This window comes from Alnus glutinosa, chromosome 2 (assembly GCF_958979055.1).
Source record: "Alnus glutinosa chromosome 2, dhAlnGlut1.1, whole genome shotgun sequence".
NCBI lineage: Eukaryota > Viridiplantae > Streptophyta > Magnoliopsida > Fagales > Betulaceae > Alnus > Alnus glutinosa.
The window spans coordinates 27,274,815-27,299,260 of NC_084887.1; the positions used below are offsets into that span (position 1 = coordinate 27,274,815).

A 24,446-nucleotide genomic window follows, 5' to 3' on the forward strand; every position below is an offset into this window, starting at 1 on the left:
TGTGCATTTTTGTAGAATCTAAAGATAAGGACCCCTCATGGTATTATTTCTCAGCCTAAAAACCCTAGATTTCTGCATCCAACTCACTTCTTCAAAAAGAATCAACCTCCCCAAATCCCTAGAAATTCTTCCTTTCTCAACCTTTCATCCTTAGTGTCTACCTTTTGCAATGATACCAAACTCTCAAATACAAACCAGTGAATCCACTAAATCATCTTCCACTTCCCAACACTGCCAAAGATCTCTTCATTCCATTTTTTCATATCTGTTTTCAAAGCTCTCAATTTGTGTGCCAACACAAAACTAGTAGAACCCTAAAAATTATATGACTTCCACCATGTTTTCACTTGAATCACAAAGCCCTTTGACTTTAACTAAATATTTTCAAACTTAAAATGCCGACTTCTACTCAAATACCCCACAATCGAGCTTCAACGGAAAATGATATGACAAGAGTCTATGAAGTCTCCTCTGAACTACATTACGAAATTGTTCTTCCCAATTAGGAGAGAAAGAAAACCTATAAATTATGGACCAACATTGATCATCACGATTATTGTACCGCATGAATTTTCCACCCACAAGAGGGATGTCCATAAGACCTTGGTCAAAAATGAAATCTGGAAACTCCATCACAGCTTGAGAACGACATGTATCTTCTGATCTCTCACTCGGATATCGAATAACATTAAAATCTCCCCAATACACCATGCCGCCATGGCATCTCCCACCAGCTCATAATCCAAGACAAACCATCCCAAAGCACTTTCCTGTCATTGTCATTGTTTTGACCATACACACCCGCAAAAGCACACTCAAAATTATCATTGATACTTCTAAGGGGAAACTTCACTTAACCCCCTTGAGCTTTTATCGCTTTTGCAATCACCCCCACCCCCCCTAAAAAAAAAGTTCAAAAACTCTCAATTTAGTGTATCCACCTTTAAAAAGTTTGCAATATCACTCATCCGTTAGGATTTAGAAAATCCTAACGGAGGCCTTAAAAATTATCAAAAATACCCTTTTAAGAAAAACAAAAAACGAAAATGGTCTGGTGGGTCACCATGACCCATGGTCGTGGGTCACCACCAAACCCAGCCAAGGGTCTGGTGGTAACTCGATGTAGGTCACGTTAGCCACACGGTGCAGTTTTTTTTTTTTAATTAAGGTAATTTTGTACTTCAATTTTTTTTTGATAAGTAAGAAGAACTTTTATAAAAAAAGCGTAAGGCGCCCCTAGGTACACAGGAAGTATACACAGGAACAACCAAAGCTAACCCAAAAAAACCCATAACACCAATGCCCCAGAACACAAAAGAACCAAACAAAATACAAAAGAACCCAACTAAGAACAATAAAACCCACTACCCGTCAAAGCACAACAGACCTACAACATATGTGCCTTGCCTTTCCTACGCCTAGAGGGGTAATTCGCGTCCCCATAGTTAATGGAACTATGCAAATTTAGAAGCTCCCTTTTCCCTTTAGAGTTTTGACGCGCAAAAAACTGGAACTCCTCCTCCATGGCATCCCGAATAGCCAAAGCCTCCTCCCCAAAATCCCCATCCATCGCCCAATCTAATGGCAAACCATCCCAATAATCATCTTCATCCTCCTCCCACACCACAATCTCCCCGTTATGATCAAAGCCAACTGGCCAATTCCGAGTTTGGGAGAAACCATTCAAGCAACCACTCGCAGGGGAAGAAGGACCTACAACCCCGTCATTGCTGACCTCCTGAAGCGCCACGGTAGAGACTAAAATCGGGGGAATATTGAGAAACCCCTTCCTAAAAAGGCCCTGATTCACTGGCGTCATTGCCTTCTTTATTGCTGGAGGTTTTGCCGCCTTCTCAGCTGGCGGCACTCCACCTGAAACCCTCTTAACAACGAAACCAACTGGCATCTTCACAGCTTGCAAAGAGTCAGAAAGTAGCCCATCATTCCACTTCACAGAATGCCTTTCCCTCAATTTTTTTGCCCTTCTGTAGTAACACTGGAAGGGCTTAGAAGCCACCACAGGGAGGGGAGAGCGCAACTTCTCTCCTAAGAGAGCTGCACCAGCGAGCGACGGAGCGGCAGAGAGGGGATTAGGAAACTGAAGCTTCCCCAAAGGAGTAAACTTAAAAGAAGTAGAAGCTGAACCCCCCGGAAAACCCAGATCCGGTGCCGGAAAAGGGGGAAAACCGAACCTATTAAAGGCTGGAAGATCCCGACATCAGCCGAAGAAGCTGGACTCACGCCCACATTATCTCCCAACGCTGACACCTCCAAACCCCCAGGAAGAATCCGATTCAGAACCAACCCAGAGGACATCTCCGTTGTCGTCTCCGGCGAGGTTGGCGGCGGACAGGAAACTTTAGGTTTCCGCTTGATTCGGGTCACGCGAAAACCAAAAGGTTTTCGAAACAGCCCCGACCCGGTAAATCGGCTCAGAACTCTCCCCACGGCCCGGCCCAAAGCCAAATAAAAACCAGAACCCGACTTACGCCACGTCCGCAATCTCGAAATTTCAAATTTCAAATGAGAGTCCTTACCCTGCGGACATACAATCTGGTCTTTGCCCAACATATCAAACCGGTGAGCCTCCAAGGAAAAGCAATCCACCGCCGATCTCGGAATATCCTCTGCATGCCGCACCGCCGGAAGAAGATCGAACTCGCAAGGTGTCGCCCGCGAAACCCTTAGCCCGGACCGACCATCACCCACTATGGGCATCTTCTTCGCAACATCGGTCGAATCCGCCTTCAATTTTCCAAGGGTAATTAGGTCATTTCACTCCTTTTCCATTTGATTTAACCCCAAAACCTAACCAAAGGGGTGACATTACAAACGTTTTGAAGTTTGATATACTAAATTGAGAGTTTTTGAATTTTTGGAGTGAAAATTCAGGGGGGTTAAGTGAAGTTTCCCCTACTTCTAAAGGAACACGCAATGGAAAATCTTCCCACACAATCCTCCCTATTGCTCTAATACCATGTCATAATAATATTGATACCATGTCAGAATAATATTGGAGAGGTATCTGAAAGAGAGAAAGAGCGGAAACAAATAATGGACTACATTGTATTCAATCACTTTCCCCTTACAATATTACATCGGTCTCTATTTATAGAGAGACAATGAGTGGTAACCAAGAAACCCTAAACTACATATGGTAGGGAATAAAGCATATCAATTACTTGCCTATAACAATATATTCTTCCATAAATAGCTAAACTAAATAAGGTAAAATATGTGTCAATTCTGCACATAATGAGGCGTCAATTCTGCTAACATTTTCCACCATCCTCCTATCCCACATTAACAATATCCCTTCAAAAGCAGCTCTCGGCCCTAAATAACACTAATCCACGTGTAGACACCCTCATAAATTTCTTACCACCTCCTCCCTAGTAACAAACCCTACTTTAGTTTCTTGTAAACAAATAATATATGCCTTCCAATCCCTAATAAGACCTCTAATCCTCATCCTTTTATCCTCCTCATCCAACCCTTTCACATTCCAGAATGGTATCTTAGGCTTCATTAAGCACACAATTGCCCTTCCCCTTTCCTTTACCTTTGTTAGATTGCCCTCCCTCTAATCATCATTAAATTTTTTTATATGTAATGCAATTCATTAATAAGCGCAAAGCGTCGCAACCCTAGTGCACAAGATACAAGAGATAACCCTCACTAATGCTGGAAAGAATAACAAAAATCCACAAATTCAAAAAAATTAGAAAAATGTGAGAAATTATACGCTCAAGTCCATATGTAAAGCGTTTTGACAAAAATATTCTTGAGCTCTTCCACCACCAACTCACGATTATCAAAACATCTTGCATTTCACTCTCTCCATATGCTCCACATTAAGCACAAATGAGACATCCTCCAAACAGCTAAAATTGAATGACTTCCCAACTGACTTCGCCAAAAATATAAAAACTCAATTACCATTCTAGGCATAACCCATTCTACTCCGAAAAGCCGAAAAACGCATTCCATAATTCTCTTGCCACTTCACAACGAAGAAGACTATGATCTATAGATTCCCAACTTTTTTTAGACATGCAACACCAGTTCACCACTATTACTTTCCTTTTCCTCAGGTTATCCAATGTTAGAATCTTTTCAAGAGCCGTCGACCACACAAAGAAACTCACTCTCAATGGAACATGTACTCTTCAAATACTCTTCCGAGAAAAAGATGCACCTCCCGATCTAGATAATTCTTGAAAAAACGACCATACTTCCAATTCCCTCCTCTTCGAAGGCATCCACCAAATACGATCATCACCACCTTGTCTTTATCTGAGAGGAGATAACAAATCATAAAATGCAATCACCTAATCCATCTCCCAATCCTATACATATCTAATAGAAGATAAGTTCCACTAAAGATTACCATTAGACACCTGCATATTATCCACAACTCATACCTCCTTACAAGCAACAATACTAAACAACTCAGGAAAAGACTCCTTCAGTGGTAGATTCCTACACCATAAGTCATGCCAAAACCTAATCTTAGTGTAAACTAAATACAGAATTAGGGTAAAAGCTTTAGGCGCTGAATAATGTTTATTGATATTGATGCAGTATATATAGAGTTACAGGCTGCCATGTATATATGGCATATTATACAGTAGTTATTCTATTCTATAATTACAAGGGTTTAAATAAGGAATAAGTATCATGTCCTCATAGGCAATATAGCCGTTGGCTGAGGTGGAGTTAATGAGAGATATGGAGGAGATAATTGGTTGTCTAATTTAGGAAATCTTCCTAACGGCTCTAGGGTTTGTTTGTGAGCTGTAGTAGCGGCTAGGGTTTCTGTAGAGGGTTCGGCGACTAGGGTTGTATCCTTAACACCCCCCCGCAAACTGATGGGAGGAACGACCGGAAGTTTGGTACGCAAGCAGCAGAACCGATCAGCATTGAGGCCTTTGGTGAAGATGTCAGCTACTTGATCAAGTGTGGGGATGTATCGAAGTTGGATGTCTCGGTTGGTTACTTTTTCCCGTATGAAATGGATGTCAACTTCAATATGTTTGGTGCGGGCGTGGGAAACCGGATTGGAGGCTAAGGATAGTGCTCCGGAATTGTCACACCAAAGAGTTGGTGGAGACGGAAGTGAAACCTGCAGTTCTCGGAATAGCATACGGAGCCAGTAAAGGTCTGAGGTGGCAAGGGCCATTGCACGGTATTCGGCCTCTGTGCTGGATCGGGAGACGATGTGTTGCTTTTTGGCGGACCATGAGATGAGGTTGGAGCCGAGGAAGATGCCAAAGCCAGTGGTGGAGCGGCGGTCGTCAGGGTTACCAGCCCAGTCAGAGTCACAGAATCCGGTTAGGTGGAGGGAGCCTGGGGTGTAGTGAAGGCCGAAATCAATGGTGCCTTTGAGATACCGAAGCACCCTTTTAGCTGCAGTCCAGTGAGTGGATGTGGGGCTGTGCATATGCTGGCACAGTTGGTTGACAGAGTAGGCGATGTCTGGACGAGTGAGGGTGGCATATTGGAGAGCTCCAACGATTTGGCGATATTCAGAAGGATTGGGAAGGGCATCTCCATCAAACTTGGACATTTTGGAGCCGGATGTGCAGGGGGTGCGATAAGGCTTGGAGTCAAGCATGCTGGCACGGATGAGAACGTCCTGGATGTATTTGGATTGCCGTAGGTGTAACCCAGAGGAGTCGCGGGTAGTCTGGATTCCAAGGAAGTAGGAGAGTGAGCCGAGATCTTTGATAGCAAAGGCAGCTTTGAGCTTGGTGATGATGGACTGAATGGTGACCGGATTGTTACCTGTAATAATAATATCATCCACATACACTAAAAGGAAAATGTGAGAACTGTTAGAGTGATATAAAAATAGGGAAGGATCGACTTGTGAGCTAGAGAAACCAAGATCGAGTAAAGTTTGAGAGAGACGGGTGAACCAGGCCCGAGGAGCCTGTTTAAGGCCATATAAAGCCTTGCGCAATTTGCATACATGATGGGGGAAGGCAGGGTCCACAAAACCTTGTGGTTGCTCCATGTACACATCTTCATCAAGTAATCCATGGAGGAAGGCGTTGGAGACATCGAGCTGTTTGAGGGTCCAGTTGAAGGTAATGGCTAAGACTAAGAGTAGACGAATGGTGGCGGGTTTAATGACGGGACTGAAGGTGTCATGATAATCAATACCGCAAAGTTGGTCAAAGCCTTTGGCGACGAGGCGAGCTTTGTAGCGTTCGACAGTGCCGTCCGGATTCTGTTTAATTTTAAACACCCATTTGTTGCGAACAACATTTTGGTGCAAAGGACGAGGACATAAGGACCAAGTGTCATTGTGTAAGAGAGCTTGAAATTCAGTAGTCATAGCAGTAGCCCATTCGGGTTTAGAGGCTGCCTGCTTATATGAAGATGGTGCGGGTGGAAGAATGACAGATGTGAGTGTAACGAAGGGGTGTCTGCTGAGGAAGGAGGTGAAGCCAGGGAATGATCTGGGTTTGGAGGAGCCAGTAAGGGAACGAGTGACGGGACGGTTACTTGGAACGAGAAGGGGAGCAGGGTTAGGGGAGGGAATGGAGACAGCGCTGGGTTGAATAGGGGAGAGAGGGTTGGGAGGGGCGGGTAGGGAAGGAGGGATAGGGGGAGAGATGGGGGATGATGGAGTGGAGTCAAGGGTTGGGGAATGAGTGGAGGGGGAAATGGGAGGTTGTGAGGAAGGAGTTGAGGGCAGGTGGGTGGATAGTTGGGCAGGTTGAAAGAGGATCGGAGTTGCTGGAGGTGTAGTGATTGTGCAGGAACCGGATGGGAGAGTTGAACTCTTAGAGGGGAATTTTGATTCATCGAACACAACATTGCGGGAGAGGTATACTTTTTGGGATTGGGGTTCAAGGCAACGGTAGCCGCGTTGGTTGGCTCCATAGCCAAGGAAGATGCAAGGTTTGCTTCGATAAGTAAGTTTGTGGGAGGCATACGGGCGAAGGAGTGGATAACATAGGCATCCAAAGCTTCGGAGAAGTGTGTAATCGGGTTCCTTCTTGAAAAGAGTGGAGAAGGGAGACTGGTTTTGAAGGACTGTGGTGGGTAGTCTGTTAATAAGGAAGACTGAAGTGAGGAAAGAATCGACCCAGTACTTGGCAGGGAGACCGGACTGGGCAAGGAGAGTTAAACCAGTTTCGACGATGTGGCGGTGCTTTCTCTCAGCAACGCCATTCTGTTGAGATGTGTGGGGGCATGTGAGGCGATGAAAAATGCCATTGTTACTTAGAAATTGTTTGAAGGCAGTGGAGGTGTATTCTCCACCATTATCGGATTGAAAATACTTAATTTTGGTGTCAAATAAATTTTCAACAAGCAATTTGAATTTGATAAAACAAGTAAGAACATCACTTTTATTAAGTAAGGGGTACAACCATGAAAAACGACTGAATTCATCAACAAAAATGACGTAAAACTTGCATCCACTCAAAGAAGGAACTGGGGAGGTCCAAACATCCGAGTGAATGACTTCTAAAGGCTGAGTAGACCCCCTGGTGGCTGCTGAATAAGGTAACTGCTTGGACTTGCCAAGTTGGCAGGACTCGCACACTGAGGGGGTACTGACTGGACCAAGGAGAGGAAGATGATGATGACGAAGGAGATACTGAAAAACTGAAGTAGAGGGATGGCCCAACCGTTGGTGCCAAACCATGTCATTGGTTTTGACACCAAGGAAGGCAGTGAACCCACTGCATTTATTGGAGGAGTGATGATTCAAAGGAATGGGGTAGAGCCCATTTTCACTGGGACCGTGGAGTAGAATTGTTCCTGTCAAGTTGTCCTTCACAGTAAAGTCAACATCAGTAAGAGCAAACCAACATTTATTATCTTTGCAAAATTTATTAATAGATAGTAAGTTGGCTGAAGCAGTAGGGCAGTGTAAGATATTTTTAAGGAGAAAATTGTGAGAAGTAGATGTAGGGGAATTAACTAAGGAAGAACCAATGTTTTGAATATGCAAACCTGCGCCATTTCCTACACTAACAGTGTCGGATCCATCAAAGGGCTGAGCATTGGTGAGATTGGAGGATTCTGCAGTGACGTGCGTGTTGGCTCCAGAGTCGGCTAGCCAGTCTTGAGTGACAAATTCTTCATTGGCTTGTGCTGTCATGGCAGCGAGCTGCACTGGGGGATGGCGCCCTTGGTATGCATAATCCATGCGATGGTAGCAATCCAACGCACGGTGGCTTGTTCTTCCACATATCTGGCAGGGGGAGTATTGGCGTGGAGAGGAAGAGGATACGGGAATAGGATTCTCAGTAGTAGGACGAGGTGGAGGAGGAGGGGGTTGATATCTGGGAGAAAAGGGAGGATTGTGTCGAGGGGAGAATGGAGGATGGGAGAAACGATTATGGGGTGAAGAGTGACGATATTGACCAGATGGTTTGGGAAATTGAGTTTTTCTGAGGCTCGGATTGTTGCTGTAGGATGGTTTGGAGCGGTGTGCATGGAGTGCAAAGGATCCAGTTTCAGGGGTTAAGGCTTGTTGTTGATTCTGGAGTAGTATTTCATGGCTTAGCAACTCGGATTGAAAGTCATGGAATGTGGTTTCTCGATCACGTAGGGAGAAGGCAGTAACAAAAGGGTTAAAAGTAGGGTTGATACCGTTAATAATGTAGGAAATAAGATCATCATCGTCGACGGGTTTACCGACAGCGGAAAGTTCATCAGCCCACGACTTGGCTTGATTGAGATATTCGGTGCACGACTTAGTCCCCTGCTGCAAGCTTTGCAACTGACGCTTGAGATGGGAGATGCGTGATTTAGATTGACCAGCAAACCGTGTGGACAGAGAGGTCCATGCAAGCCTCGATGTGTTCAAACCGTACATCGAGGGCACAAGAGAAGGTGCTAAAGAGCATATGATGAGACTCAGGAGCTGTTGGTCTCGTCTCAGCCATGTAACATAGGCTGGGTTCGGAATCTGAGCGTCACCAGTGGTATTGGCGACGGTTCTGGGCGGACAGGGATCGGTTCCATCGAGTAGGCCTTGGAGATCATAACCACATAGGATTGGTTGAAACTGAGCAACCCAGCCTAGGTAGTTAGGACCTTCCAGTTTGATGCTGCCGAGTTGAGTAACATTGGGCAGAAAATTGGTTTCAGCAGTATTTGTGTTGGCCATGGGAAAGCGTTGGCTATTGGTAGGCTCTGATACCATGTAAACTAAATACAGAATTAGGGTAAAAGCTTTAGGCGCTGAATAATGTTTATTGATATTGATGCAGTATATATAGAGTTACAGGCTGCCATGTATATATGGCATATTATACAGTAGTTATTATATTCTATAATTACAAGGGTTTAAATAAGGAATAAGTATCATGTCCTCATAGGCAATATAGCCGTTGGCTGAGGTGGAGTTAATGAGAGATATGGAGGAGATAATTGGTTGTCTAATTTAGGAAATCTTCCTAACGGCTCTAGGGTTTGTTTGTGAGCTGTAGTAGCGGCTAGGGTTTCTATAGAGGGTTCGGCGACTAGGGTTGTATCCTTAACACTTAGTTCCATCTCCCAGTTTGTATTGGACCAATCTCGAAAAAACTCCCCACCCCCTACTAATATGTTTCCACACTCCAACTCCAAAGGGTCCCACTACCTCCTTAGTACACTAACTGTGAAATCACTACTTGTCCCACTAGCTTAATGGTGCGTTTGGTTCGTAATATTATTCAATATTCGAACCGGGTTTTTATTCAAAAACCCATACCCGGATCCAAGTTGAATAAAACCCATGGGTCACTTGAATAAAGTTTGAATAGTTTGAATAAACCCATTATATATTAATTATTATTATTCTTTACCATACCAATCATTATACACAACTTTTCATACAATCCAATCATTTTATACTATTATAAAACACTTTTTTAAAACCCATCATATATTTTTTATTATTATTTTTTACCATACCAATCATTATACACAACTTTTCATATAATCCAATCATTTCCAATCACTTTATACTATTATAAAACACTTTTTTCCAATCTTTCAAATTCAACACCCAAACACATATTCAAAAGAATCTAAAATTATATTCAACATCCAAACACATTTTCATTGCCTTGAAATCCGAGATCAGATTCAGAATATTATTCATATTCAAAATATTCGATACCCAAACACACCTTAAGCTTCTCTCACGTGTAAGCTCAAACTCCACCTTAATTAGTGAAGCCTAATGATGGAGGTCTTTGGGGTTACAGGTCCTATCTCGGATCCTAAAGCGGGTCCTGTGTCTACGAAGGATTTGTAACAGTCGAAGACAATGTCAGTGATTGCCCAGGGTAGTCCTCATCGGCTAGTGACGTTTCGACGATTCTGACCAAGACTGTGAAGGCTAAAGGGAATGAAGTTTCTCCGGTGAATTTGCTTTGTCCTCGTCTTCTTTCGGGGCTTTGCAAATCCGGCGGTCGAGTCTAGGCCAGTGTCGACAGGGCCTGGGCAGATTGGTGCAACGGGGGCTTGACAGGCATGAAAAACAAAAACACAAAAACAAAACTCCAACAAAAATAATCAACGGATGCGCCTACACGCGCCACCGAAGCCTAAAGAGCATATCATGTTGCATAAATTTAAGGTATTTGAGATTCCAATAGAACAATACTATACTTTAACTAAAGCATATCTAAGGCCAAATGACATAGAGAGTTATTAAATATCAAACCCTTGAGCTTAAAATTATAAATTTCTGCATAAGTATCATATGTACTCATGATATATCAGTTATTACAATACAACTACGACCATAATCAGAAAGAAAGGTTGTTGAATGCATAAGATCAATGCGCAAAAAACAATGAATCACAGCCACGAGGAACCTTACATGGACCAGGTAAAAAGCGTCTTCCATAGAGTTGGATCTTTTGGTTTTAAACGGGCGGAAAACATGTAGAAATTTGAGGCTTTCTTATAGTCACCAAGTGCTTCATGGACAAGTCCAAGTGTATGATACGGATAGGGCAAATTTGGTGCTAGCCTAATAACCTCATGCAACAATGATATGACCTGCAACAAAATATCTTAGAGGTGTTAGCAAATGAAAACTATTGAATTATAAAGGTTCAGATAGAACCCCCCCCCCCCCCCCCCCCCCCCCCCCCCCCGGTACTAAATTGAATACAACTAAAACTGCCATGCCAAAGAGCCCATACCTAAAATAGAAATTTCTGCTTAGAATGGTGCTGCACCATATTATTATAACCAGGATAAAATGCAATGTTTCACAACACAATGCACATAGATGTTGCGTTGCAGCAACTAGATTTCTAATGCAGGTATACTTTACAAAACTAAGATGGTTGAAAAGCCATTCAAAACAGAATCCAACCAAACCAAGATCTTCCAGATCAGAAAATGGATTGACAAGATATATCATCAACTGATTGAAATATGAACTCTATTTTCATTACACATTGTCAAAAGAATGTATAAAAAGTGCCTCAAAGTCATTGTTAGCGTCACAGGAACCCAAGTGTCTCACCTTCAACCATTGTGTTTGAAGGCAAAAGCATATAACAAGGTGCTTTACTCTTCCTAATGCCAGGGCGTGAGACTCAGCCTTCCAAATTTTAATTCTTGAAAAATATATAAAGTGATTTAAAATAGCTAAAAAAAAAATATGGGTGGAGAGGGTCAGAGTAGTATAGACGGGTTATAAATAAGGTGTTTATAAAAATACACATTTTCCTTATCTATTAAAGAAGAAGAAAATATAACTTCATGGAGCTACAGACCCACGTGATGGAGCCCAAACACACACACACACATATATATACAAGTATGTATATTTCCATTTAACAACTTTTCTTATTAAAGAAGAAGAAAAGATAACTTCATGGAGCTACAGACCCACGTGAGGGAGCCCAAACCCAATGTAAAGACCAGTTACATGACAACACCATAAGCCTTGCACTCAGCCGCGACCCAAATTAGTTTCAGTGCGGCTCATGGCAAAAGCCCATAAGAGTTCCTAGGAGCACGTATGGTGAAGAAAAACGAATCTATAAACTTACGCATTAACTAAAACATATGGCTCTTAGTAGACTCCAGCAACCATGTCTTTCTGAGCTGAAAAGATGCTTTTCTTAGAACCACACTAGCAATTTCAGCGACTGATCCAAAAATTAATACTTAACAATAAAAATCATCAAGCATTTTACCTTATCATAACAACAATGTGCAAAATGAAGATTAGCATCAGCAATCATTCGTTCAATCTCAGGGCTGACTTTATTCTTTGATCCTTTCCGCCTACCTCTTTTCTTAAGCTGCACAAGGAACAGAATAAAAATAACATGCATCATACATTCTGTCTTTTTCTTTGTTGGGGAGGTGGGAGGAGGGAATAGCAAAAATTAGACATGATATACAAATGACAACGATGTAAAAGAAGCTTTCCAGGACATCAGCAAAAAACGGGAGGCAATAGTCCATTTACCCATCCAGTAATGTGAATTGTGCGCCTATTTTTCAATGCGACATTCATGAAATGTAGATAATAGTTATCATTAGCACATTACACACCTTCCTTGATTTCCTTCGACCACCAAAATTCATGGCTTCCATTATTTCATCAAAGCTTGCCCCAGATATATCCTCTTGCCTGGCCTTCTTCGTAGGTCTTTCACTATTCAGAAGAAGTTGATATAATAAATCCAAATAACACTAATTTTAACCCCACACGAATGCAATAAGAAATAAAACAAAAAACAAAAAAAACAAAAAAAACAAAAAAAAAAAAAAAAAAAAAAAAAAAACTTTCCACCGAAGAGAAAGTTTTTACCGCTGACAATCAGCAAGTAATTTTCGCTTTTTATCTGCCAGAGCTTCATACTCGAGGCGCTCGAATTGCTCATAAGGTTGGACACCAGAAGCAGCATTGTCTTCCACAAAATCCAAAGGGTTTATCCCTTCTTCAAACCTGAATGTATACTCACATTCATCCTCTTCTTCTCCTTCTTCTCCTTCTTCTTCTACTTCTTCTACTTCTTCCTCTTGTTCTCCTTCATTCTCTTCCTCAACAACATCTACTTTCATGACGTCTTCAGTGCCCATAGCAAGAGAACAGTCCAAAGCCTCTTCAACTTCACAAATTTCATTAAATAATTAATTAAATGACTGCGTTAGGAACCCTACAATTATATTATTATTATTATTAAATAATAAGTCATTTCCTTACTAGGTTAGGATTTCTCTTCCTATGGGATTAGGGTTACTGATTCCTCTTCCTACACGTGCGGTGTGCTCCGGTGGTGCGATGGCTGCTGATTTCTCCAGCTTCTGGGAACGTGAGGTGGGCAGTTGTGGGAGACGATCGTGCTTGGAGTTGCAAAATCGAGAATTACGTTTGGGAGGATGTATTCCGTTTAATTGTAGAAGAAGAGTGCTGTTTGGTTGCACATCTTGGTAGCAGGTTTAAGATAGCCATATTCTAGTTTACTGTGTTCTGAGTTTATCCCATTCAGACTAAGGGGAAAAAAAAAAGAGAGATAAAATAAGTTGTATGCCCTTTACTTGCAGCAAGAAGAAACAGCTTGGTATTACTGATTTAAGTCAATACGCCATGGCCTCGAATAGCAATGTTCCACTAGACGAGGCTTTGTTTGAATCAAGAATTATGCCGAAAATTATTGAACAGTTGAGAGAATTAATAGAGGATTCAGTTCAAAGAATAGTCGATCGAGCCCCTGCCCCCTGGATACCTTCTTTTCGGGTTTTTTTTCAAAACCCAACAACCGCAATTAACCCGAGTAAAAGCCCGAATTCAATAATTTTTCAAACATGAATCAGATCTCATCTGTGCCGTCAACTCGCTATGTACCTATACTTGCGCGCCCACACCAAATCACTCCCGCGTGTCAGGGGCGCACCAGACACAGAGAGAGAGACAGCAGTGTAAACGAAAAAGAAAAAAAATCGAGTGCAAGAGTTACCGAAAACTCGAAAAGCTCGAGCAAAGAAACAACAATGGCGGACTACCACTTCGTGTGCAAGGACGTGGAGGGCGTGTCGACGTAGTGGGACGACTTACAACGAAAGTTCGGGAATTTACCGCCGAAACCCCCAGCGTTCAAGCCCCCACCCTTCACACCCGCCCCGGGCGAGTCCTCTATCCCCAAGGACAAGTCTTGGATCGATGAGAAAATCGAAGAGGAGCTCGAGGACCTCCAGGACGACCTCGATCTCGACGACGATCGCTTCCTCGAAGAGTACAGGTCTCCTATTTTGTAATGAGTCGGTTATCTGTATTCGATCCGTTTGGTTACCGAGAAAGTGTAGAAAAATTACCACAATGGAAAAATGTGGTATTGTTTTTAGATTGAAAAAAGCAATATAATTAAAATTAAAAGCAAAAATAGTCAGGGGCAAAATGGGAAACCAAGAGGGAATGGACCCTCATCGATCTCCTATACCAACAGGGAAAACAAAATGAATCAAGGCAAAATGGGAAACCAGTGGACAGTGAAGATGAGGACTGGGCCTTCTCGAACTGCAGGGTATCAACGGCCAGCGGCATTTTTCTGTTGGTCCGAGCTGCACGTGGGTTGCAATTTTATTATTTTTTTTAATTTTATAATTAATTTTAATTAAGAAATTTTCCTTTTAATAGTTATTTTTAATTATTATATTTATTTCAATCATAATACTACACTATTTTTCATAACACCAATTATTATACACAACTTTTCATACTTTCAATTATTTCTAAACATTTTCTATCATTAAAAAATACTACTTTTCAATCTTAAAAATTCAACACCCAAACACAATTTCAAAAAAAATTCTAAACTTTATTTGCCTAGAAATTCGTAAAGAGAATAAGAATTCAATTCTAATTTCAAAAATTCAATACCCAAACACACAAAGGATGAACACCATGTCAGGCAAAAATCTAGAGTCACTGAAAGTTTGATCATGAAAGAGGGGGAAGACGCCAGGTCAAATACAGATCGAGTCACAAGAAGCTTAAATGTGAAGGGGGCATAAGTATTGAGCTCCACATATGAAATTAGAATTCCCACACTGGGATGATAGAGATCCATCAAGATTGGTATCCAGAGCCGAGCAATTATTCCAATATCACCGCACACTTACTGATTTAAAGGTGGAAATAACATCAATTAGTTTTGACGAATATGTCATACAATGGTTTGATTGGTTGGTGGCTTGTCGCAAGAACCAACATAGGATGAATTTTTGAAAGGAATCCTCCTTTGATTTGGTCCTTCAACATATGACAATGTAGACGAAGAGCTAGCGAAGATACAATTGACTTCTCCTGTGAGTAAATATCAAAGCTGCTTTAAGCACCTCTACAATTGAACTTGTGGATGGTTTGAAAAACAGTTGGTTGGGACTTTCATTGAAGGACTTCGGCCATAAATTCAATGATAAGTCAAGGCCCAACAACCGAGGACAATCACAGTTACATTTTCAATTGCAATAGTAGATGAATAAAGACTTGGCAAGGAAAACTGCAAAACAACTAAAGCAATGAACAAGATGGCTGGACGAAGTACTGGGATTCGACTCGAAAGCCTTATTTTACTCAGTTGACTCAAGAAGAGCTCAAGAAACAGTCAGCTACGGGTCTTTGTCGGCATTGTGATGAAAAGTGGCATAGGGGACGTCACCAATGCAAGCAATGAAGATTATTAATTATTGAACCCATGGAAAAATCTTCTCACTCAAAAATTGATAGCAAGGAGTTTGAGTCCGACATTGAAGACTCTAGGAATGCACAAGATCTTATGGCCCGCAAACAATTAAAGTTATAGGATATCTTAAACGCCAACCCGTAACAATTTTAATTAACATAGGCAATACCACTAATTTCCTAGATAAGGATATTGTCAAAAGACTTTGAATTCTGGTAGAGCCATGTGATCAATTCAAGGTGAAGTTGGCACACGAAAGATCATAGACTTGTCAATATCAAGAATTACAAGCCATTTTTTTTTTGGTTACCACTTGGTGATTATGAAGTAGTGTTTGGAATTGAGTACGTGGCTAAGAACTTTTGGAGACGTCCTTTGGAATTTCTCAAAATTAACTATGAAGTCCACATTGAATAGGCAAAGAGTGACTTTCCAAGGCAAATGTAGCGAAAATATTACTACTTTTAGTAGCCATCGAATAGAGCGGATTCTCAAAAATGAACGTTAAGGATATTTATTGCAATTAAAGCATGAGGAGGCGAAGGTAATTGACAAAGAGCATACGGATATATAATCACTTTTGGAGGAGTTCAGAGATATATTTTTAGAACCTAAGGAGTTGCCTCAAAAGAGAGCCCACAATCACTATATTCCTCTCTTGCCTAGGAGTGCGCCAACCAATGTCCGGCCATACCATTATCCATATTTGTAGAAAGCTGAGATTGAAAATATTGTAAAGAAGATGCAAAATTCATGTACTATCCGACCTAGTGTTAGTCCTTACTTTTCTCTTGTTTTGTTGGTCAGGAAAAATGATGGATCATGGATAATGTGTGTTGACCATAGAGTATTGAATCGCATCACTATTAAGGATAAGTATCCAATTCCTATCATTGACGAGCTACTTGATGAGTTAGGTAGTGCCCAACATTTTTCTATGCTGGATTTGCGTTCCGAATACCATCAAATCAAAGTTCACGAGGATGACATCCAAAAGAGAGATTTTATGACTCATAACGACCATTATGAGTTTTTTGTAATGCCTTGTAACGCCTCACCTTTTACAAAAATGCGTAAGTGGTGATATCTAATCAACCACGTGACATTACTACATCAGAGATAATAAAATATCGCAATAGAATATATATATTTGTTATTCTTTAAAACATTTGATAACCCTCACATAACACTTCAAAGCTAATGTATAAACCTCAATGTAATATGAAAAATAAATAATGACTTCTAAATTACTAAGTGTGTGTTCGTGTGCAACAAAATATCTTAAAAGTGGAAAATAAAAGAGACAAGATATTTGTTGACGAAGTAGAAACTCTGTGAAGAGAAAAACCACTCCGGGGCAGCCAAACCCAGGAAATCCACTATACCGAGGACAAAGCTAGTTACAAGATACTCGTACTTACATACCCTTGGGTAGTAGTCATACCTTTAACTTTAATACGAAGCCCATCGTAAACGATTTCCAACAAAGTCTTTAACTTAAAGGGGTCTTTAATAAAATTATTTACCTTAAGGTCGATCCCTAAGATAAACTTCACATGAACAAAGTAACACACACCAGCAACGACTTGAGAGCTAGCGAATCTTCAATTCTCCCTAAACATCATCTCAAAGCACTAAGAAATTCAATACAGAATTATTACAAATAACAAGCCTAGAGCCCTCTATTTATAGGCTTAAAGAAAACCTAATTCTGCTCAAATTCGGACTCTGACTGTGGAGCATCCGAACAGAAGTTAGCCTCGTCCGGACGGTCTTCTGCGACCACCTTTCCAGAATAGCGCAATTCTTCCCATAAAAGGTCCACGTTCGGACGGCCTGGCCGAGCGTCCAGACGGTCTTCGTTGTATCTCCTTTTCTGCGCTCGTAAAGGAAACCTGAAATATTCTGGAATGCTGGACATCATTCGGACATATTGCAACGTCGTCTAGACGTCTTGTAGAAACTTCCCAAACAGTGTCGACTAAAATCCTAGTCCGACTATAAATTGGAGAAGCTTGACGTCCGGACGTCTTCGACGCTGAAGCTTCTAGACACTATAGGGCGTCCAGACGCCTTCAAAGGCCCGTTCGAACGGTTGCACAAGAACCGATTTTTTTGACTTGTGATAAGTCACATGACTTGAAATGAACACTGTCCATATTACATGAAAACTCTGAATAGAAACTGATCATCCTGTTTAAATTGCAACCATTACATAAAGTGTTTTTGTCATTCAGAATGTAGCCAACGTAAAATGCTAACATAATAAATATTTAAAATGTGTTATTATAGAATAAATACACACTAGAGCATTAATTCCACACAAGTGCCACAGGCGGCACAATAGCAAATACAAAATAAAATGTTCACACACAATATAACAAACAAATGCCTAGTAAGGAAAATTATATACATAGCAAAAAACAAACTAGATATAGTAATCTTTCATAAAAAAAAAAAAAAAAAAAAAAAAAGAAAAAGAAAAAAAAAAAAGAAAAGAAAAAAAAAAAGGTAACAAATGACTACATGATGTGGCGTATGAGACAACTATCACATTCTGATAGGAGTTAACGTGGATCACTGTTGATTTTATGGATAAAAGTACTATATGCGTTTATTGGATGTATGTAGGTACCATCCATGATAGTTTTTTTAATTCAATTAGTCTATTTGATTTTGGATTAAACTAGAGGTACTAAAAATGTCTTTAACCCAAAAACAAAAGACATGTAGAAAGAAATCGACATTAAAATGTGTTTTCATTCGAAAGTCAAAGAAAATAATTGGGTAAATTATATTTTACTCCCCAAATTACCACATTAATTATACTTAGACCTTCAAACTATGAGTCAATGTAACTCGAACTTATAAACTATTAAAGTTTTATTTTTAATTTTTTCAATTTATCCCCTTGTAAGATTTAATTGTTATTCTGAATGCAAAACCTTTTTTTTTTTTGGTTTTATTTTTAGTTTTTTCTTGTTGATTATTAATAATAAAAAAGTGCATTTCCACACAAAATGGGGGCAAATTTGGTCACTTCCAAATGTCTAAAATGCATGTGTTTAGGATTGTAAATGCACCGAACTCTTCAAAATAGATCAAGATTCGACTCGAACCCCATTTTTTTGATAAATGAGTTGAGTTCGAATAATAATTATTGCTCGAACTTAAACGAGTCGGCTTGGCTCGATTTATTCTTGTGAATAATGCTCGTACAAACTTGACTTAACTCATTAAACTCATTTAGGTGATCTCTCTCTCTCTCCCTCTCTCTCTCTCTCTCTCTCTCTCTCTCTCTATATATATATATATATATATATATATATATATATATATATATATATATATATATATATAAAATAGTAATTTATATCATTTTTATAGTATTCGGCTTAACAATTTTATGGTATAAATTAAAGTCAATGTTGATTTACCCAATAAAAAAAAATTGAAATTTAACTTGAGCTCGAGTTCAACCTATTTAATCAAATGAGATGAGCTCTAGTCACGCTCAAACTTAGTGGGTTTCTGACTAACTAAGTTCGAATATATTCTTAGAACTCGATTCAAGCTTGATCCTAAATATAAGTATATTTTTTTTCAAGCCAAACTTGAACAACTAGTATTCAACTCGATTGTATCCCTACGCGTGTTAATTATGTGTAATGTTTTCCATCCATTAATTAATAATAATCTGACACATAGAGTAAATCAAAATAGTTTAATAATTTATAGATCCAATTGGTACTGAATCATAGTTTATAGGTGTAAATATAATTGGAGTGATAATTTGAAGGGGTAAAATGTAATTTACCCATACCAATTCCATTTTACATATTTATAATTATATGTGTTAACATTTTTAAAAAAGGGAAAGAAAAAAAACTATAAATTCAGAGAAAGAGAGAGAGAGAGGCTTACACAGTTACATGTACCGTACCATTTCAATCAAGTTCAGTGTTAAAAAAAATGTTCATAAAACAATGGGATAATGTTCAAATAAATGAGTAAAAATATAAGAGAAGGAAATCAAACCAATATATATTAATCACTATTAACTTAGATTTTCTTTTTCAAATTTTTATAGCCTATGGTCAGCTGGATTTTCACTATTTCCCATAGCCCCAAAAGTCCATCTCCCCGCGCAGTGAGAGCTGATTAATTTGGGGCACAGACGATGTGTTTGCATCCTCGAACCTCATCCCTTTGGACGAGTCTTCATTTCCAAGCTGAGAAGTGACAAGCCGATTAAGCATAACCCATTCATTCATGCCTTCATCTCTCCCCGTTACCATTTGTTGAGCCGACTCACACGTGCCCACCTCTAAGCCCGGCTCACAAGCCTGGTACTGGAGGTTTTCACTGCCACTCTCACAGTCTCTTGGGTTTGACATGAGCTGCTTGACCATGATGGGTGGTGGCTCGGAAGGGAGGCCGGTTGAGTAGTCGTAGCCGAGGGGCTTGTGGGTCGGAAGAAGCAGTTGGGATTGGAAAAGCGAGTATTGAGAAGCTGCAGGCATGTGGGAGTAGTGGTGGAGTGCTAGCTCAGGCTCAAAGGTTGCTTGGTTGCCGCCATTGTTGTGGTGTTGACGTGGTAGGTATTGGTTGTCCCTGTGCATGAATGTGCGAGCTTGACTAGCGTTTAATGTGTTGCTGAGCTGTTGATCCGAGTTTATGCTAGACCCTCCTTCATTTCCAACTTTGAACAGATTCTTCTTCTTGAACACCCTACAAATCACCCAGCCATCTTCCTACGTATACATATATTGTTAAATCACTACTTATTCAAAAGCTTAAACAAGTAAGAAATATGAAGTCCAACATGTGAAATTTTTAACTAAAATAGAAGATGAATCAATAGAAATAAGGTTCGAATCTAAAACCTTTAAGTTTTCTAATACCGTGTAGAGAAAATAAATATACATTGAATCGCATATAACACTGTACAGGAAGAATCTATATACAATGGCAGGGACGAAGCTATGGGCTAAAATATTTTGTTGTTAGGGGCCGGTAGGCTAAAATCAAAAGTTTATCTTATAATTTTTATTTTTATTTTGCCTAAATTTTAGTTCTTAGGAATTGAAGGATTGAGGGGCGTGCGTGGCCTAAACCGGTCCCTCCTCCTCTGTCCTTGTATAGAGGCCAATAATATAGATACATACGTGGAACAATATATATAACCTAGCAATTATCGATTTAAAACTAAAGTTAAAAGAAAAAGGGGAAAGTTTTTCTTGATTCGGATTGTGTTTTTTTTTTCGTTTCAGCTGATTTCATTTTTTTTTTTTATAAAAAGGGCTACCCTGAACCTCTAATCGACAGATCAAAGCTACTTTTTATTAGCCACTTCTAACATAAATATTATCCTTCATATATATGAGCCTCGATCATGAACTGGGATTGTCAAGGACTACATATAATCAGGCACGTACGTTTTCTATTGTTATATATATATATATATATAGTTGTATGAGCATTAGACTTACAGTTTTCTCGATCATGGTGGACATAAATATTACTTAAGTCGTACGTCGAACATATTGCTTTGTTATGTGGCAAGATTAACCTGGCATGCATCAGGCTTGCAGTGATCGATGGAATTAATTAAGAGGTCAAAGATTGAGTTTTACGTTTGCTTTTGAATTAATTAAAAAGCAGCTTTTGACCACAAGTACGAGAGCAATAGTAGCTAGCTAGGGCCTAGGGGAGATCGATATGATCGAGCTGGTCAATGATCTCTACAGATCCGGTAATTAAGCTCATGGATGGAGAGAGAGACGACTTACAGTGGAGTTTCCTTGAGGATCATCGCCATCTTCTAGGCGGTACTCATGCATGATCCAGTCAGTCTTGTGGCCATGGGGAGCTCTCCCTCTGTAGAAGACAAGCGTTTTCCTCATCCCAATCTTCTTGTAGGTGTTCCTAATGCACTTGTCCCTCCCTGTTGCCTTCCAGAACCCAGCATTTGTTGCTCTATTCGTCCTTGATCCTGTCGGGTACTTCCTGTCCTTGTGGCTGAAGAAGTACCACTCGTTTTGCGGCGTCGACCCAATCTTACATCTCTCTATATATAGTTAAACAAACAAATTAAGCAATTGACAACGTACGCCAAAATTGTTAGCAACTTAATTATGTGCAATTAGAGAACAAAAAAATTAAAAAGGATGCATCACTGCATGTCATGAACAAAGTACATGCATGCATATAAAGAATGTGGCAATATATATATATATATATATGCATGTCATGCTTATATGTTCATTATTGTATTCTTGGATTAAGTTAGCTTGTACGTACCTTCTATATTTTGAATATATATCCTTGCATTAATTGTAAGCTCGATCACCATATGAGAAAGCTATTTTACTCCAAGTATCCTCGTGAGGAATTAGACGCATTAATCAGGCCTCTTTACTTATATATATTCTTTAATTATATATGTCACTTAGTTTGAGGAAAAAATTTCCTTGAATGTTGTGCTTTTTTACGACTTAATAATTCCGTATATATTTTGTTTATCTAAGGATTTGAAATAATTAGTTAGGCGCGCATCCCCGGTTAAAATAAGGAAAACTATATTTATTTCTCTAATTATCATTTTGTTTACAATATTTCTCAATTTTTCAACTTTGTAATATTGTACCTCTAATCTATTATTGAGGTTGTAATATCCTCAATAAAATAAAATAAAAAAATCAACAAAAAAAAGTAATTTATTTTATCTTATATACGAATGATATTTTCGTCACTTAAAGCGACGAAAAGGAAAATTGTAATCATAACGATAGTTTGAGAGGAACATTAGAAAAATGATAATAATTAGAAGAAAGTAAAGGTGGGTAGTTAACCTTAAAATAAATACTGTTTCCTATATACGTACTGCAAAATGGCATTTGAGTTAATATCGTAATGAAATACGTATTGTACGGAGAGGGTATTTTTTTTTTTTTTTTTGGGTGAACAAGTGAATATTATTGTAGAAAAAATAACAGATATACAAGAAAGCTCACCTCAGCCCATAGGGGTCCCTATTCCCTAAAGCATGGTAGCTAAACCAAGCTGCTTCAAAGGAAGAGAGATCCACCAAAAAAGAAAAAAAAGAAAAAGAAAAAGAAAAGAAATCCTTTCACAACACGGGGGGGAGGCTAGCTTAATTCCCTACTGGCTATTAGGGTCAAGAGCGACAGCAAAATGTGCATTAATACAAAAGCCTGAGTTTGTTATTAGTATATAATACTAAAAGAATCATAGTAAACATCAAGAACAAATACTGAATTAAAAACCTTTTAGTGGAAAGCATAATTGAAGTAAGAGCAGTTAAAAAAATCATTTCAACGTAGAGCTAGGCCTTTTGATAATAGAATTAAGATCGAAAGCATATACTAATAATTAATTTATGTCACAACAATTCATGAAATTCTAAGTATAATCTCCATATTAAGAGAAGACGTAGAGGCCTCAAATTCATGAACGCACGTTATTCATATATATTATTGCTCCTTTAATCTTCATTAACTATAACTCCTTTACTTTCTGATTAATAAGAATTATGTTTTTTTCAAAATTAATAAAAAACTATTACTCCTTTATGTGTTAATCCATATATATATATATATATATATATATATATATATATATATATATATATATATATATATATATATATATATATATATATATATAGCAGGAGATCAAGACACTTTTGCCACAATCGACGAAGGTCTAGCTAATCAAATTTTTAGTGAAGAGATAAAATTTGACTAAAAGAGAATGCTTTGATCTATGTATCTATCTCTATGTAATTAATTTTTGGTCATTGATAAATTAATGAGTGGCACATATGTAATAAGAATACAAAGGACGAAAATAAAATTTTCGAACGTTATGACTTTTTGGTTCTACAATTTTGTATGTAGGTTAATTAAGCAAATTCTTAGAATTACTTTCACTATATTTTCGATGTTTATTAACCATATGCTTTTGGTATAAGTGGAATTTTAGTAGGCATATCTAATCAAGCTTAACATTCAGCTAATTGATTAAGATCGAGCAGAAGGACGACCATTTTGCAGTAATTAATTAAATCTCTTCTTTTTCATTTTATTTCTGGCCGGTAAATGCATGCAGTAAAATCAATTACGATGTAGCATCGACCTATGCAAGACAGCTAAAGAACCCCATGATCGATCAAAAGCCATATATATAAAAACTTTACCTTGCAAGTCCCAAGGCTCCATCTTATTCAAGTCCACCTCTCTAATGACATCCATATCAAACTTCTGAAACGATATCTTCTTCTTCAGGTAGTAGTGAAGCAGCTCTTCGTCCGTCGGGTGGAATCGGAATCCTGGAGGCACACCACCACTAGATGAAGCCATTACAATTAACTAACCAAATTACTTAGGAGCTGATAGCTCTTGAAAGTCTCCCTCGTTCTCCAAAACTTCGAGTTGAGCAAATAAATTTCTAAGTGGGGGTGCCGTACGTCATGGGGCTTATATATATATATCACCATTAATTAATTGGTGTCAACGGGGGTATGGTTGATGCGAAAAGGTTGACGGCCAGTGACGACGCCGGCGGGAATGGATAGAGCTATCGTAAAAAGCAAGTCTAAGGAATGAGACTAGCCAGGATTAAATTTTTAATATATAGTCTACCATTGAGGGGTAACACTTCTTCTACATGCGCTTATATGGAGCGTGCCTGCACTCTCCCCGCCAATACAGCTCCGCAAAACCTGACATTATATATATATTCTTGATT

At 39.3% G+C, this 24,446-nt stretch overlaps 2 protein-coding genes across 2 annotated transcripts in view; both read right to left on the reverse strand.

Moving 5' to 3' along the window:
- LOC133859116 (uncharacterized) overlaps positions 1 to 14,321 on the reverse strand; it is a 68,721-nt gene extending 54,400 nt beyond the window's left edge. Inside the window, exons 1-5 of the mRNA XM_062294431.1 lie at positions 13,196 to 14,321; positions 12,800 to 13,100; positions 12,541 to 12,643; positions 12,177 to 12,284; positions 10,841 to 11,022 (exon numbers count right to left, since the gene is read on the reverse strand). Coding sequence (XP_062150415.1) covers positions 10,841 to 11,022; positions 12,177 to 12,284; positions 12,541 to 12,643; positions 12,800 to 13,071 — 665 coding nt within the window. The 5' untranslated portion in view covers positions 13,072 to 13,100; positions 13,196 to 14,321. The remainder of the gene's footprint in view (positions 1 to 10,840; positions 11,023 to 12,176; positions 12,285 to 12,540; positions 12,644 to 12,799; positions 13,101 to 13,195) is intronic.
- Positions 14,322 to 19,596: 5,275 nt separating this feature from the next.
- On the reverse strand, positions 19,597 to 24,149 carry LOC133861474 (protein BEARSKIN2). Its single transcript, XM_062297267.1, has 3 exons — positions 23,896 to 24,149; positions 21,467 to 21,744; positions 19,597 to 20,428 (listed from the first exon to the last, which is right to left on the reverse strand). The coding sequence occupies exons 1-3, from the start codon at positions 24,056 to 24,058 to the stop codon at positions 19,787 to 19,789; spliced, it is 1,083 nt and encodes a 360-aa protein (XP_062153251.1). The 5' UTR covers positions 24,059 to 24,149; the 3' UTR covers positions 19,597 to 19,786.
- Between the last annotated feature and the right edge of the window lie 297 nt (positions 24,150 to 24,446).

What these genes read in the sequence shown, in the direction of transcription:
- LOC133861474 (XM_062297267.1), bottom strand. Translation starts at nt 24,058, where the DNA reads ATGGCTTCATCTAGTGGTGGTGTGCCTCCAGGATTCCGATTCCACCCG. An exon ending in GGAGCCTTGGGACTTGCAAG is followed by an intron (nt 21,745 to 23,895) that starts GTAAAGTTTTTA and finishes AACTATATATAG; the next exon opens with AGAGATGTAAGATTGGGTCG. An exon ending in ATCCTCAAGGAAACTCCACT is followed by an intron (nt 20,429 to 21,466) that starts GTAAGTCGTCTC and finishes ATGTATACGTAG; the next exon opens with GAAGATGGCTGGGTGATTTG.